The sequence below is a fragment of the Pholcus phalangioides genome, unplaced genomic scaffold (genome assembly GCF_987345545.1).
Source record: "Pholcus phalangioides strain wild (caught in Gottingen) unplaced genomic scaffold, Ppha-v1.0 ptg000022l_1, whole genome shotgun sequence".
Taxonomy (NCBI): domain Eukaryota; kingdom Metazoa; phylum Arthropoda; class Arachnida; order Araneae; family Pholcidae; genus Pholcus; species Pholcus phalangioides.
The window spans coordinates 42,067,886-42,083,927 of NW_028301615.1; the positions used below are offsets into that span (position 1 = coordinate 42,067,886).

Consider the following 16,042-nt stretch of genomic DNA (forward strand, 5'->3'; position numbering starts at 1 on the left):
TCATTCTTCCGCTTTTTCGAGGCTTAGTTCGTCCTGGACTGGAGTATGCTGTAAGGTTTTGGAGACCATACCTACAGAGGGACATAGACTTGATTGAAGGGGTGCAGAGAAGAGCTACACGTGTCCTTATTGGCACACAGGGCTTGAGTTATGAAGAGAGACTTCATTTTTTGAATATGTTTACATTGGATGAACGCAGGTGTCGAGGAGATATGATCGAAGTGTTCAAAATTTTCAATGGGATGGATAGGATGGACCATGAACTTTTAGTACACCGCCAATCAACTGCTTTTACAAGGGGACACCAGTATCGATTGGTGAGGGACAATGCAAGGTTATGGTGTCGCAGGGAATTTTTCTCTAATAGGGTTGTTAATAAATGGAATAGCTTACCCTCGGAGGTAGTAAATTGTAACACAATTGACACGTTTAAAAAGAAATACGATAAACATGTTGGGGTAAATCGAGAAGCTATCCATTCTTAGAATAAGACAACCATAAGTATTCTTTATGGGCATTGTATAATATTTTATCATGTGTATATATTGTTTATAATTTGTGTTAATTGCATTTTTAATGGGGTTGCTGTATTTTTGAATCATATGACATCCATATTTTTATGGGCATCTTTTTATCAGCCACCTCGTTGGGCATTTTGCCTGTTGTGGCGTTGTATTTGTATTTGTATTTGTATTAAAAAGGAAAATAAACATATATTTGTAGTAATTATTATATTATTATATAATAATCATGCATACAGGAGAGGGTGAAGACTGATAATATCATATCGTATTCACGAATTCCTTTCTAAAAAATGTTTTGTTCAAATTCATGAATATGAGAAAGTATCACTGAAAATATAGAAGAAAAAAATATTCCCTCGAGATTTCTAAATGAATTTTCTCTTCGTACGTATAAATAATACTTTAAAAGTTAAAGAAAATTATAAAGATTAAATAAACCCGAATTCTTTCATTTCCAATAAATCTTTAGGAGCTTTGGTGAATAAAAAAGTTATAAAATGTTAATAAAACACAAAAATGAAATTAATTTCAATGCAGAAAAAAAATTGTATTGAACCAGGAATCTACTTTAACAAAAACAGTTATTTAAAGTTATTTGAATTTAATTAATTTTCTTTCAAAAAAAAAAACCAGCTGATTCTGCGTGTATATGTGAAAGTATGTGTGTACATTTGAAACTGCAAACACACTATTATCTGAGTTATTCCGTTTTGTACGACGTACTTATATATGTATATATATACATATATACACTCATGTCCATAAATTAAGGATAATTCAGAATCACACGGAAATCGAAATGCAAAGTAAAAATTTCACCTGTAAAATTATCACACACATCTGCAAGAATGATATGCAAATTTCAGGAAACCACCAGATGATGGCGATAGTACGTCACAATGACGAGTGTAAGAAGTGGGGGGGGCGTAAATAAAGAATGGTGGCAAAGAAATAAAATTGTTCACAAGAGTTCTGTAAGGTGCTCAGTGCCATAAGCGAATAGTTATGACACAGAGGACGCAAGTGGATGATTTTTTACGTGGTAGAATTATCGGCCTAGTGGGCGTACTCAGATGGCAGTATCTGAGGAACTTGGAATTGCCCAAAGTGTCATCTCTAGGCTTTGGCAACGATTCCAAGATAACGGAAATGTCAGTAGACGTTACAGTACAGGTCACCCCCGAGTTACAACGCCGAATGAAGACCGGTATTTGGCAGTAACTGCCAAAAGACCAAGCAACTGCACCAAGAAGCAGACGGAGCACAGCATCCAACCTGTCTCGTCAGCTATCTGCAGCTACGGGCACCACAGTTTCAAAGCAAACCGTGCGCAGACGCTCGGGAGATATTGGTCTATATGCTCGCAGGCCTGTCAGATGTGTTCTGCTCACGACAACTCACTGTCGGCAGCGATTAGCCTGGAGTAGAGAACATGCAATGTGGACATCGTCACAGTAGGCTTGTGTGATGTTTTCCGACGAGTCCAGGTTTAGCTTGCAGTCTGATTCACGTCGGACTTTCATATGGAGAACGCCAGGTACCCATTACCACCAAGACAACATCATTGAACGACACCGTTACGGTGGTGCAGCATTGCTCGTTTGGGATGGAATTATACTGGGTTCCAGAACAGATATGCATGTTCAAACCGGAACCATGTAAGCCCAAATTTATCGCGACATCATTCTGGAACAACATGTACGTTTGTTTAGAGGTGCCATGGGCGCAGAATTTGTGTTTATGGATGACAACGCCCGTCCTCACCGAGCAAACATCGTAAAGGAATGCCTTGAATCTGAGGATGTAACCCGTATGGAATGGCCAGCATTCTCACCTGACTTGAATCCGATAGAGCATGTGTGGGACATGCTTGACCGACGAGTTGCAGCTCATCAACCACCTCCTACATGTGTATCGGAACTTCGGAGAGCATTGCTTGCTGAGTGGAGTGATCTTCCCCAAGATCAGATCGATAATTTGATACTCAGCATGTCTAGGCGTTGTACGGACTATATTTCATCGCATAGGAGACATACAATGTATTAACCATCATACCAACCATGTAATAGTAAGTTTTTGTAAAGGAGATATTTTTTACAATTGCTCTAGGGAGCAAAAATCGTAGTTTTTATGAATGGTATCATACATACACCATCGTTTTTGTTCTTTATCTTTTGTTTAATAAATGGGCTTTATGAATAAGTAACGTTTGTTTTGTTTCTGAACCTTTATTTGCCGGAGCTGGCATTATCCTCAGTTTATGGACATGAGTGTATATGTATGTATATTTTAATTTTGTATTTCACGTGATGTAAGCATATCCAAACACTCAAACAGTTTGATTTAGAAAAATATTCGAATTTTTCAGACATTCAAAAAAAAGAAATCGGCATTTTTGATAGAATCAAATTGAAGATAAATCGTTTAAAGTGAAAAATTTAAAAATTCCGATACTAAAGAATAATAGTCTCGAACTGTTTCTGAAAAAAATATTTTTTTCGAGATTTGGAATTATTTCTGCAAACAGAAACGTTTCCTACTTTGCATTACCTGTCTTCGTATTTTCATTGGAAAAAAATCCGTGGGTGATATAAATTTTCACGAAAACTAAAAAGTTTCGGATAATTGGATTCACAAGTATTTTCTAAACGAACCGCTTTTAAAGTGTGAAAATAATACAAATTAACAAAAATGAAATGTTTCGTCGCCGACTGCATGATTATAATACAACAAAATTTCTAGTTTTGCCGAGAAGTATATGAAGACATATTTTTTCACGTATCTTATATCGTTTCGAATCCCTCCAGAAGCATCTTGTATCTTTAGAAGTGTTTACTTTACACTTTACATGCATGTATACAAAACGGACAAAAGAACACTGTACCCAAAACTACCAAAGTATGCACATGTGGGTATCGTCAACTTCGCGTCCCGAAAGCCCGGATTCAAACACCCGCTTTTGGTGCACTGGTGGTCAGGTGAAATTAATTTTTCTGTGATTTTCTGCTTTCAAGCCGCAAATGCCAGCCCGTCTCTTCTTCTGAGAAATCTCACCCACAGCGAGTAACATAACTATTATCTAGTAACATATAACTATTTTATTAGTAAAATATTATTATTTACTTATTTACACATAAATAATATAAAGTGCACAAATGTATGTACTATATAATTCAGAAAAATGATGCTCGAAATACCGGTTTCTCACGTCTAATTTGGAAGATTAGTAGAAGAGTTTGAACACGTATCTTACCATACACTTTCATAAATGCACAGTTAGCGTCTACAATAACTAATTTTAGCAGAGCCACATGTCTTTGGAGGTAAAATGATAATAAGCTGCCTCCGCTGCGATAGCTTCAGGCTGTGCGCGGTTAGCAAAATAGCCATCAAGAACATGTTTCGGAATCCTGACTAAGGACAAAAGTTGAAAGAAAGTATTAAAATATTTTTTCTACTGTCACATTCGGAAAATACATGGGTGAAATAACATCTCGAAGTTATCCGAATATCTGATAATTTGGGAGAAAAAGCTCTACGAAAAGTCACGATTCAAAAATTCATTTAGCACACAAATAATAGATTGTATCTAAAAGTTCCAAGTATTCTCTCGGTGGATCTTAAAACTTATTACTGGGACGAGGATTTTATGACATAGTATATTTTTTTGTAATTTTTTTCTTTGCATATTTCCACTATGTTTACGTGATAGAGCATAATTTTATTGATTTCAGGTCATTATTTTGCATATTTCTGTACTTTCAATGCGAAGTAATTTTTCTTCCTTGCCATCCCATTTTCTACTGAAAGACTAATACTAGGTAGGGATGAAAAAAGGAGGATTTTAGTGCTCAGACCATATTTACATTCGTCCTAGTGGATATAAAAATTTCTTCTCCCTCTTTCTTTAAGCTAGAGACAGAATTTTACGAAGCGAAATTAGCTGAAATTTGGCGGAAATTGCTGTATTCAAGGGAGGCTACTACGACTCCACTCAGCGCTTCACGCCACTAATGCGTGTTATAAGGAATTGAAAAGTGTGTCTCTGGTGTATTGGTTAGCGCGCTTGGCCGGTATGCAAGGGGAACCGGGTTCGATTCCAGGAGGAGGCTAATCGCTTTTCTTTCCAAATATCAGTTTCGGCATAACATCCAGAAAATTCAATTTTTCGGAAATCGGTTACGATTTTGGGTCGTTTCCATTTACCTCCTGAACACATCGGGAACTGCTTGACCTGTAGGGACCAAGTTTTGTGCATGCACCCAGAGGTATGTATGCATCACCAGTGCTCTCAACATACAGCATCCGGGTACCCAGAGCGGGGCATGGTACAGATCTCTTCATGGGGAAATTAACAGGTTTCATTTTGAGTCGAGGATGAATACTTGCTTTTCATTGCGCATTGTGCTGCATTGCTTATTGTGGCGCACTGGAAATAATGGTGCATTGCTGATTACGGTGCATTGCATGTTGTAGTGTATAGCGTGCTGTATTACTCATTGTAATTCAGCGTTTAATGCGTGTTGTGGTGCTTTGCTTATTGCGATGCACCGCATAACGTGCTGTATTGCTTGTTGTAATGCAGTGCTTATTGCGTATTGTGGTGCATTGCGTATTATTGTGCTTTGCTTGATGCGATACATCGAGTATTGGGTATTGGGGTGGATTGCATATTGTACTGTATTGCTTTGAATTGTGGTGCACTGCAAATATATAGTGGTGCATTCCATATTGTAATGCATCGTGTGCTGTATTGCTTATTGCTTTGCATTGTGGTGCACTGAAAATATATAGTGGTGCATTCCATATTGTAGTGCATCGTGTGCTGTATTGCTTATTGCAGCGCAGTGCATATTGCTTACTGTGGTGCATCGCGTATTGTGCTGTATTGCTTATTGCAACGCAGTGCTCATTGCTTACTGTGGTGCATCGCGCATTGTGCTGTATTGCTTACTGTGGTGCATCCGGCATTGTGTTGTATTGCTTACTGTGGTGCATCGCGTATTGTGATATATTGCGTATTGTGGGTGCATTCCTTATCATGGTGCACTACTTATTTTGCTGTATTGCTGAAAGTAGTGCATTGCTTATTGTGTTGCATTACCGATGGTGGTGCATTGCGTTTTGTGCTGCATTACCGATGGTGGTGCATTGCGTTTTGTGCTTTATTACCGATGGTGGTGCTTTGCGTGCTGTGATACACCGCATATAGCGGTGCATTCTTTTTTTTTGATGCACTGCATATGGTGGAGCATTACTTATTGTGCTGTATTGCGTATAGTGGTGTTTCACGTATGTATTGTGGTGGATTGAGTATTATGCTGTATTTATGATGGGAGTGTATTGCTTATCGAAATCAGAGAGGGAAACTGACAATTGAATGACTATTTTGCAGGCATTCGCAGTGCTTGAGGAATATTTTACTTCATAATTAAAGATGTGACGAGTAGTTAGGGCCATTGGAGAAGTTGTAAGCGGGCGGGGGGTTTGGACGCCGAAGGCGTCAGTGGGATTTTTGGAATGTTTACTTTGGTTACCGTGGTTCCTTAACAATGAATTTCAGGCTTTGCTATGGTTTGCCACTTATTTAATGCTCTCAGTACGTGGAGAAAACCCAGACATCTCTGGATGTTATAGCTAGCTGTATTAATACTACTCATTTGAACATCATTTCACTGAAATTAATTTTACCGGAAGACAATATTAGGTCCTTTTTCTTGTTTTAATAGAGCATATTTTTATGGCATAAATGCACTTTCTATGCAGCGTTTTCAAGCAATTTTTAGGTCATAAAAACCCTAGCTCTACTTATCTATCACACACATATAATTGTGAAATGTGTAAAGCATAAAATCACATTTTCATCGGACGCATGTGGCATTATTGTATAAGCCTGCCATTTTATAGAAACAAACACAGAAAGTTTAGCGTTACAATGCTATAACACTGTTCATAACTTGCCTTATAAGTATCAACCACATAAATCCCGAGATTAAAAACACACTTTTAGTCATCCAAAATTGTCAGTCAAACACGGACTATTCACGACACAGTTTGATCAGGGCATATACAAATGACAGTAATTCAATCAGCCGTCGAGATTCATCCAAAGAGCGAGAGGACGGCTTTGGAAACGAATAATCGTTAAACGAGAAAACGATAACGTCAACTTTATCAAACTGACCAAGGTTTGGGCGAACGAGAGACCAAGTTTTCATTGAAACTGAATTCTGAGGGGAATAACTGGCTTCCTCAAAATACTGAAATATTGTTGTTCTGACTAATAAATCTATCGAAAGGGGTCGAAATGCATGATATGGTTTAAGGAGAAGGAAATGTACATCGAAGAGAGATAAGTAAGGAAGTGAACCAAGGATAATGAAACTAATTACGATAAACATTATAAATACTTTTTGACAGTTTGAAGTACGATCGTCCAAATGAAAACCGATCGCATCCGTGAGGTGAGACAGAGAGAGAATTCGTTCGTCATATTATTAATAAATAGTCAATATGTCTTTATAAGATCTCTGAATTAATGAATCGGGAACGGTTGGTCTAATCCTTCCTTTGTGCAAATTCAACCGTCTCTCTAATTGCGTAACTATGACCCGAAAGATCACGCATTCGTCGAATTCGAGTGTACGTATCTCAAGCCGAGATGCACCAAATTACAATCAGTTAATCCTATGAAACGAGAATTTTAGATACGGAAATTTAAAATTTCTTAAATGTGCGTCGCACTCTCAAAGAACTAGAATGTAGAACTTCGAAAAATCCCGTTATTAGTTTTATCGGGGCAAGTTTGCGACAGTGCGAACGTTTGCCCCACAACACACTTTCAAATTTGCCGGGCTTTCCGAAGGGGTTGAGGAAGAAAATATTTCAGCACAGTGTGCCCAGAAGCTTCTTTCACTATTGTTGACTCTCAGAAGTACATGCACACCGCGAGAACAGTCCTGTAAAGCTATTTAAAGTAATGAGCGTTGGGTGATTTCCTAGTGCTGATGCACAAAATGCAGCGTGTCCTGTAAGTGGCAATGCAGTCTTTCTCTCGTGAACCGTTCGTCGTAGAGGTATGATTTCAATTTTAAAAATGCTCACAATGCATTCAAAAATTACCCTGTACAGTTTTGATAGTGGGAAATACAGTGTGTCCAAAATAAAATAAAAAAATTATACGTTCCCCCGTCCGCTAACTTCCTACTAGAAAGCTGTTGCCCTGTCTTTTTTGAGTCCAGCAAAAAATATTCCATGTTTTTAATTGCAATATTCATTGAGATATTTGAACTCAAAAATTGAGAGAAAAAACAGCAAAAACTAAGAGACAACGCTTTTTTTCCAATTTATTTTGTTTCTACTTTTCTCCGATTTTTGAGTTCGAATATCTCAGCGAATATTTCATTTGGAAGAATAGAATTTTTATTTTTGGGCTCAGAGAAGACACGGGAATAACATTCTAATTCGAAGTTAGATCACAGGGACCGTATAAAATTTAGATTTTTTTATTTTAGGACACACTGTATTTTCACTCTCAGAACTAGTACAGTGTAATTTATGAACACATTTTGAGCATTTTTAACACTGAAACCATACCTCTATGACGGATGGTCGATGAAATAAAAGTCGCATTAGCACTCACAGGACACCCTGTATAGAGCAGCTATGAATTTCAAAGTGAGTTCATTTGAATACATAATTTATTATAATAATTCGGTAAAAGGAGTATTTTGGTACGAATTTGTTTTCTTGCATTTTTCGAAAAAAATGTGTGTGAATTGCTGAAGAGTAATGCAACTTTGTGACAAAAGAAAGTTGAGGAAAATCGACTTGTGTCTGTCTTTCAGATTTAAGAAAGCTGGAATACACACAATGAAAGCAGAAATAGTTCTAAAGTTCTAAATTGATTATGTGGACGTGTTCAAGAGAGACAAAATGAATCCATAAGAGAAAATGTAAGTGAAGACTTTATAAAGCACCTGAATCAGTGAAGAACTAAATTGAAAGAGAAAAGGGTAGACAAGAAACAGAAGAATCGATGTGACTCCTGGAAAGATCATCTCTGCATTCGACTTACGGAGTCCATTACGTGCAAATATCCCAGTACCTTCTGCATCCCAGTATCTTGCACAAAAAGTGCTGAAAAGAACTCGTCAGACGATTCAAATATTTGATTCTTCATGTGAAAGTGATGCAGTCTTTTGTATATGCAGAATCAGATAACAGCTGGTATGAAAAGGACTCCGACTCCGAAGCCAATGTCATTCCTTCGATCAGGGAGGAAGATAAAAAAGTGGTAGAGGGGGGGGGGTCTATGTTTTTGTAGTTTATGAGGCTAAAATATAATCCAGCAACGATTACCAAAGTTGGTAAATGAGGTACTTCACTGAATGTGATGGATAAATCAGGCCAACACTGGAGATGGCCTAATGAGAAGGTACTACGGAAAGAAAAACATATACACACACACACACACACACACACATCTATATATACACCTCATAGTATATTGTGTTAATATACGTGCGTATATTAACACTATACCTGAAATTAAATACAAGAAAATTATTGTAGAAAAACAAAAAAATTCAAGATGCAGGCACAGATTTCTAATAATTATACTTCTGTTTATTGGGAGGAGAGAACATTTTTGATGTTCCTGAAATAAATGGGTTGCCAGCCAACAGAAGTAGCAGTACTTCTTTTTGTTGTTCCTATGAATACTTTCCCACACGAGCATGGAATCCTGTAGACACCTGCCATGCACAGCGGGTCTCGCGGATCTTTTGCCGAGCGTAGCTATTGTGCTAAGTTTCTGGTCGGTTTGAAAATTGGCTTGATGTTGAACTTTTCCAAAACTTTACCGATAGCCAAAGCCTATTTACCATACATCCGGAAGGTCACCTATCGAATCGATCAAGTCTCAGAAGTGCATATAGAGAACAAGTCAATGACGGTAGATGTACGAAGCCTTTCTCGCTTGCCGCGGAGACTTTACGTCCAAATAACCTCAGATGATGCCTGCCACAGATGTGGGCGAAACGTCAGGAGGAAAATCTCCTAGACCATGGCTTAATAACCCGGAAACAGTTTGCAAGTCGATTATCTGTTTATTTGAACATGATATACCTAGTGTTCACTTTTTGATAGACTTTCATAGAAGCTCAACTGGGACATCAGAATGTTTAAACTTTGTCTTGAAACCTTCCTTCTTCCCGGCTGTTGCACCAATTAATGGCTCCGACTAACAGAATGTCACCACATCCTGCAACTCTAAATGAAACTTCATTCGAAATTAATTTTTATTTATCCCAATTTCGCAAAGTATTTGAAATATTTCAATTCACTCTAATTATTCTTGAACTCTAATATTAAAAATCCCATGTGCTTTAGAAAAACGTACATCCAAATTGCATTATTATATGTCTTTAATTAAATTAAAAAATAATAACAAATAAGATACTGGGGCGTTTTGGAATTTCTATAGAAGTCAAATATTTTTACGTTGGATAGAAGACTTGTCAGTGATAATCTTCAGAAAACTCTACGAAATCAACTGATAATTTGTACAAGAACGCACTTGTGACGAGTGTTTTTAACTACAGAAAAACATCAGTCGATATTCATATATGCAGTAGAACCTTTCATTTCAAAATGACGGGATCCGAACCCCTCTTGAATATGAGCGAATCTATGTTAATCCGTAAAACGGCTAAAATGATGAACTTCGGTGCAAATGAAGATGCTGAATATATATATATATATATATATAAATTTATTTTTAATAATTTTTTTTAAAATTAGCTTTAAAAAAATTATTTGTATATCTCTCAGGTTATTGACATCGCGTAAACTCTCAGCTAGCATATATCTTTGAAAATTCTCATGCAAAACCGTATTTCAGTTTTCTGGATATGAAATAAACTCTTCATTGTATTCCATATGTTAATTCATCCCATATTTCTACTTCACCTATCTGTCACGACACAGGCGTTTTTGAATTAATAATTTTGTAGGCTTGTAGCGCTTGCAATGATGCAATGCTTACGTTAATTTTTTTTTTTCAAAAAACTCAACCTCCAATTAATCGACTTTGAACAATGTCATACAACAATAAATTAACTGATCAAATCACGTATCTAAAATTGGTTATGAGCGTTTTTTAACATTCATTTGATCCCTTTTGTCGCACCACTGTCATTTTCTGCACGCGAGAGCTAATTTTAGACAGGGACATACAATTTATTGCCGATTCCGAATGGCAGGCTTGTTTTTATACTCATCGAGAGGTTGGTACGCTAACCCCTCGATAAGGTAGCAATTTTTTCTGCGGTCATGTCGCCGTTTTGTTGTACCCCTGTGTCAGGAAAGTTTTCTGACAAGGACGAACCGGGCATTGAACTTGCGACACCGCTTAGCATCCTTTGGTACTTTAGGCGAGTTTCTTATCGACCTGCACTACCGCGCCCCGTTTTTTAACAAAAAAATTTCTTGTAGATTACAAGAAAAAAAAATTAGCTGCATGAAAGTTAAGTTTTATTGTAGAAATGTGCCTAGTTTCCATTTTAAGGAGAGGGGTTTTGAACATTTTTTTTCGCCGTATTTTGTGTTTAACGGCTGCGCTCATACCAAGAAATACAGAACAGTATATTTCTATGATTTAGACTTGCCTGAAGCTCATGAAAAAAAAGGTAAAAATACATACGCAAGAGAATAAAAAAAATTGAGCGTATAGCTCAAAAAAATGGTCCTAGTAACCATATAGACACAAATTAATTAATTAATCAAGTTTTTTCAATTTTTTTTTCTTTTTAAAGGGCATTTTGACACAGTGAATATGAATCAATTGTAAAAAAATTAAATGGATAGTTTTGGCCCAGGTTTGAAGAGGCTAAGAAATGATATCAATATTTGCAACGTCGATTGTTGAATCGACGCTTTGAAAATTTCATATAAATAACTTCTTAGCAAAAAAATGTGTAACTCTTTCGTAATTCGAGGATTGTAACGACTTATAATATCACTTTCATTGGCTTCTCAGTACATGCAAAATGTTTGTTCTCATCCAACAGAAAATTCTCACACCATCCTAGAAGCCTTTTCAGTCGAAATACGTATTCCATAAAAAGGTACGAATTTAAAGTTTCATACCGTTCCTCGGTCCTATGTGTCATATCTCGGGAAAAAAATCGCTAGATAATTAAAAAACTTTTCCACGTCCGAAATGTATACAGTAGCACCTCTCGATAACGGACACCCACGGGACTATACATTTTGTCCGCTAACGGGGAATGTCCGCTATTGTGGGTGTACGATATACAGTAGAACCTCATTTATACGACTTTCACATTTATACGACGTTTTGCTTCTGTCGCCATTGGTTCCTATTACTGGGTGTAAAAATGATGCACCGGTGGTATGCATAGTTATCAATCGTCTCGATATAAAGAAAGTTTCGTTATATTCTCTTCATTAAACCAATTAATTATTTTTACCCGTACATGATACTTGAACTACACTTGCAGTAACAGTGAAATTAAAATAAGTGTAAAGATGATAAAAACATTTATAACACCAACTATCAATCTTGTAATGTTGGCTTTCTTCACGCTTATGAACATGTGCAAACAAAACCAGCATTATCATTCGGAATCAGCATCTTCCTGGACGCCAGGACTTTGCCACTGGACTCGTAACCGAGATCTCTTCCAGCCATCTTCGTGGACCAGATTTATATTCAATTAATCAAGTAATTAATTGACGGATTATCATATTTACCAATACGATCTTGGGATTATACATAATCACCGTTGAATATGATAAATTTTCGATTTATGAACAAAAAATCACAAATTAGAGTTTCGAAAAAAAATTATTTTGCCTGATTTTACTGTCCGCTATCGAGACTATCCTCTAACGGGGAATGAACTACATCAAAGCCGTATTCCACGGAACCGGGGATCCGAAAAGTGTCCGTTAACGGGAGGTATCTGCTAACGGGGAGTGCCCGTTAAGGGAAGTTATACACTTTATTACATTTTGGGAATTTTAGGTGTATATTTCATCCAAAAACACATCGCATCATTCCAGCCAAACTCCGTATGACATGGCGTATGACATTTTATATATCTGAATACAAATCTGATAACAAATAATACTCACTATATATTTTATCGACTAACATACTATTTAGAGTCGTTAGGATGCTTTTATTGATGAATTAAGTTAGTAAAATAATTTTCATCTTAAATAATTTTTTGAATAGATCCCATTCCTCAGCACAACAAAATGCTTGATATAACTCAATATAACTCTTCTATTACATATAACAATGTATAATATAAAAATATACAATCTGTGGATCGTAATATTTTTTCCACACGCCAGTGCGTGTAAAATTTTCTGAAGAAATTAGTTATAGAGCTCATGGATTATACAAATATAATTCAATTTTTTACTTTTTCAAAACTAATGTTTTTACTGGAACTCTAAAGGTGGTGTGGGGGACATTTGTCGTGATTGGAAAATACCTCTAAAATTACTGGTTGAAAATTGAGAAATTATATGACGATGAGAGTAGCCATCTAAAATATATGAGCATAAAATTTGTAATTTAAGAAATTATTATTTCGGGGATAGGGGGGTAATTAAAATTTACAAACAAAGGAACATGAAAATCCATATTGTCTTTGTATGAACCATTCAAGAAAAATCTCATTCTCGCGAGCAATAAGCCAGGGAATTTCTCTAAGATGTCATCGGTATTTCTATTTATTTATTTAAATACACAAAGCTGCAGATAACATGGCAATAAAAATCTAAAAATTATCTTTGAAGACCGAAAAAAAAAAGTTTTATTTACTCAATTGCGTGATATGGTAAAAATAATCGAATGCCCATAAGTATATTTTCTCTGTGCTCCACTTTTTTCCGTTACATTATTCTTACGTTAAACTCCCAAATGTGCTACAGAAAAAAATTTAAGATCTAATATTCCGATTCACAAAAATTTTTATTGTTTTCATCTTTGTTGTTTCTTTGTTTTTCTTTTGTCCATCTGTAACTTATTTTTTTTCTCCATTATTTTGTTAGTGAGGGATAATTTTTAAATAGAACTATGCGAAAAAATATACTATTTTGTCTTAAAAATAAACGATTTGCTTAAATTTATATTTTTGTTTATGTGTCTACAAATGCATAATTTTTGGGGAATAGCAATCTGTTGTTCCCAGCGTGTCTTTTTTTTTTCCTTCACAACGAGCCATTTGGACGAAAACAGCGAAGGTTCAGTCCATATTCTAATAGAAATCACACGCGTAACGTGACTCCGTCCAGCCCCGTATCATATTTCGATCAATGTTAATTTCAATCGAAGAGAATAAAATTTCTCAATAAAGGGAAGAAATTTATTCAGAGAATCATTTCGATAGTATTTCAAAAATTTAATAACATTCAGGAATTATATAAGAAATGTTCCTGTTTTCTTTTCACCTGTTGAATGTATTTTTCTTATTATCCATTAGGTTGAAAATTCATTCCGTGAAATTCCGTTTAAATAGAATTTTCCGAATATATACAAACAAGAATTCCGAAGGTTTGTAGAACTGTCGTAGTGGTAAGATGCTCGTCTACCACCGTGAAGGTTGCTATGACGGTACTGGGTTCGAAGGGAGGATATAGCTATGATATTTTCCCTAACGAACTTGGGGTGACTACCAATAGACAGCGCCTTTATTTCCAACCCATCTCATTATGGCAGTAAATTGCAATATAGCGATATGGCCTGTGTTTGGTGAAGTAGTAGAATTCCTATTATAAAATATTGAGACTCAAGAAGGTTTTTTTCTCATATAGCCTATTAGAGAATGTTTCCCAAAATTAAAATATTTTTCAACGTAGGTAAATTAAATAAGAGACGTGGGAGGTATATTGATTTCTTTAAAAAATGTTTACACGTATCATTCTTTATATAGAAACAAATAATCGAAGATAAAAATCACATTATTTGGATAAAAATGAAACGTCTTGGTTTTTTTTTTTTTGTTTACCTTGAGCGAGTACAGATAAAGTCCACATTATGGCCACACACGACACGAAGTTGCTTGGTTTGCTAATAGTAATCCAGGAGGCTCGAAATAAAGTCCGTGCTACTGCCAATGAAATTTCCATGACCATTCACTAGGAATTAGTTTCGCAGTCGCGCACGATCGAACGATGGTCCACCGGCTGCTCACCATGTGCTCGATCTGCTCGCGGAATAAGAAAGACACGCGCTCCAGTCTAAAACTACCTTTTCACTCCTGTTGTAACTGTGGGGATGGGATGGATGAGGAGGCAATCATCAAAACTGTTTCCTAAGCTTCTGCAGCGCACTCTCGTGGCTGCCAAACTTCGCTGTGTGTTCGTGTACGATTTATTATACATTCTCGATACATATCTATTATACTACACTTTCGATTTTTATGGCTTTCAATGCAGGACGGAACTCCCATATGATATATAAAACACTTTTAACTTAATCTATAGAAGCTCTCTCTCTCTCAATTTCAAAATAAAATCTTAAGTACCAAGTACTGCATGAAATTTTCAAAATATATACGAGTAAAATTTGAAATCGTAAATACTAATTCATTAATATTATTATTACTATAAAGTAATTACAATGAGGTATAAACAATATTAATAGAATTTTCTTAACCCAACTGTTCAACAACATGCTTATTACACGAGTGGAAAAATCTGTTTGCGTTTTTTTAACCACCACGGGAAAGCAATAATAAAAACAAGTTATTTTACGATATAGAATTTAAAGTGATAATGAAATCATTATTCTGTGATCAATTCCACATTCATTTTAATCAAGTCAATAATTCATATGAAAGGACGTTGCTTTATCATTCTCTTAAACGTCTAAGCTAAAAAAAAATAATCTATTTTTATGAACTTCTATATATAACGAGTTCTAAACTAAGTATTTCAAGAAAATTGTAAAAAAGAAATAAAATTTCTATAGTTGATTCTGAATTTAAAGTTGAGTATGGAAATATATTAGTAAAAAGAACGAAATTGGATGCGAACTCCGTGAAACATGAATTGGAAGGAAATATTAAAATTTTTTATATGATAAAAAAACAAAACATTTTAATTAGGATAACTTGTGCCTTTCTCAATCATACCGATGGAAATTTACTTCGTAACATTTGAATGAAAATAAAATTTTATGAACATTTGTTGACATTTATATTATTGAATCTATTGATTTTTTTTTCATTTTTTACAGGATAAAATGACCAAGTTTCAAGATAAATGCGGAGTGCGAGTGTATAAATACCTCTATCTAACAGTCTGTATGCTTATCTAGTGTTTATGTAAAGTTAGTGTAACCATCTATAAATTTTTAATTGTGAGGTGTAAATGATTGAATATTTGTACTGATATAGGGTCTGTTGCTCTCTATGGTGAAACCTTTAACATGAGGATCGGATCATATTCGAGCCAAGGTTCTAAAAGCTGTTTGG

The 16,042-nt window shown here is 35.7% G+C and overlaps 1 protein-coding gene across 1 annotated transcript in view; it reads right to left on the reverse strand.

Moving 5' to 3' along the window:
• LOC149070452 (uncharacterized) overlaps positions 1–14,815 on the reverse strand; it is a 142,332-nt gene extending 127,517 nt beyond the window's left edge. Inside the window, exon 1 of the mRNA XM_089249930.1 lies at positions 14,573–14,815. Within this exon, the coding sequence (XP_089106056.1) occupies positions 14,573–14,699 (127 nt within the window). The 5' untranslated portion in view covers positions 14,700–14,815. The remainder of the gene's footprint in view (positions 1–14,572) is intronic.
• Positions 14,816–16,042: the final 1,227 nt, after the last annotated feature.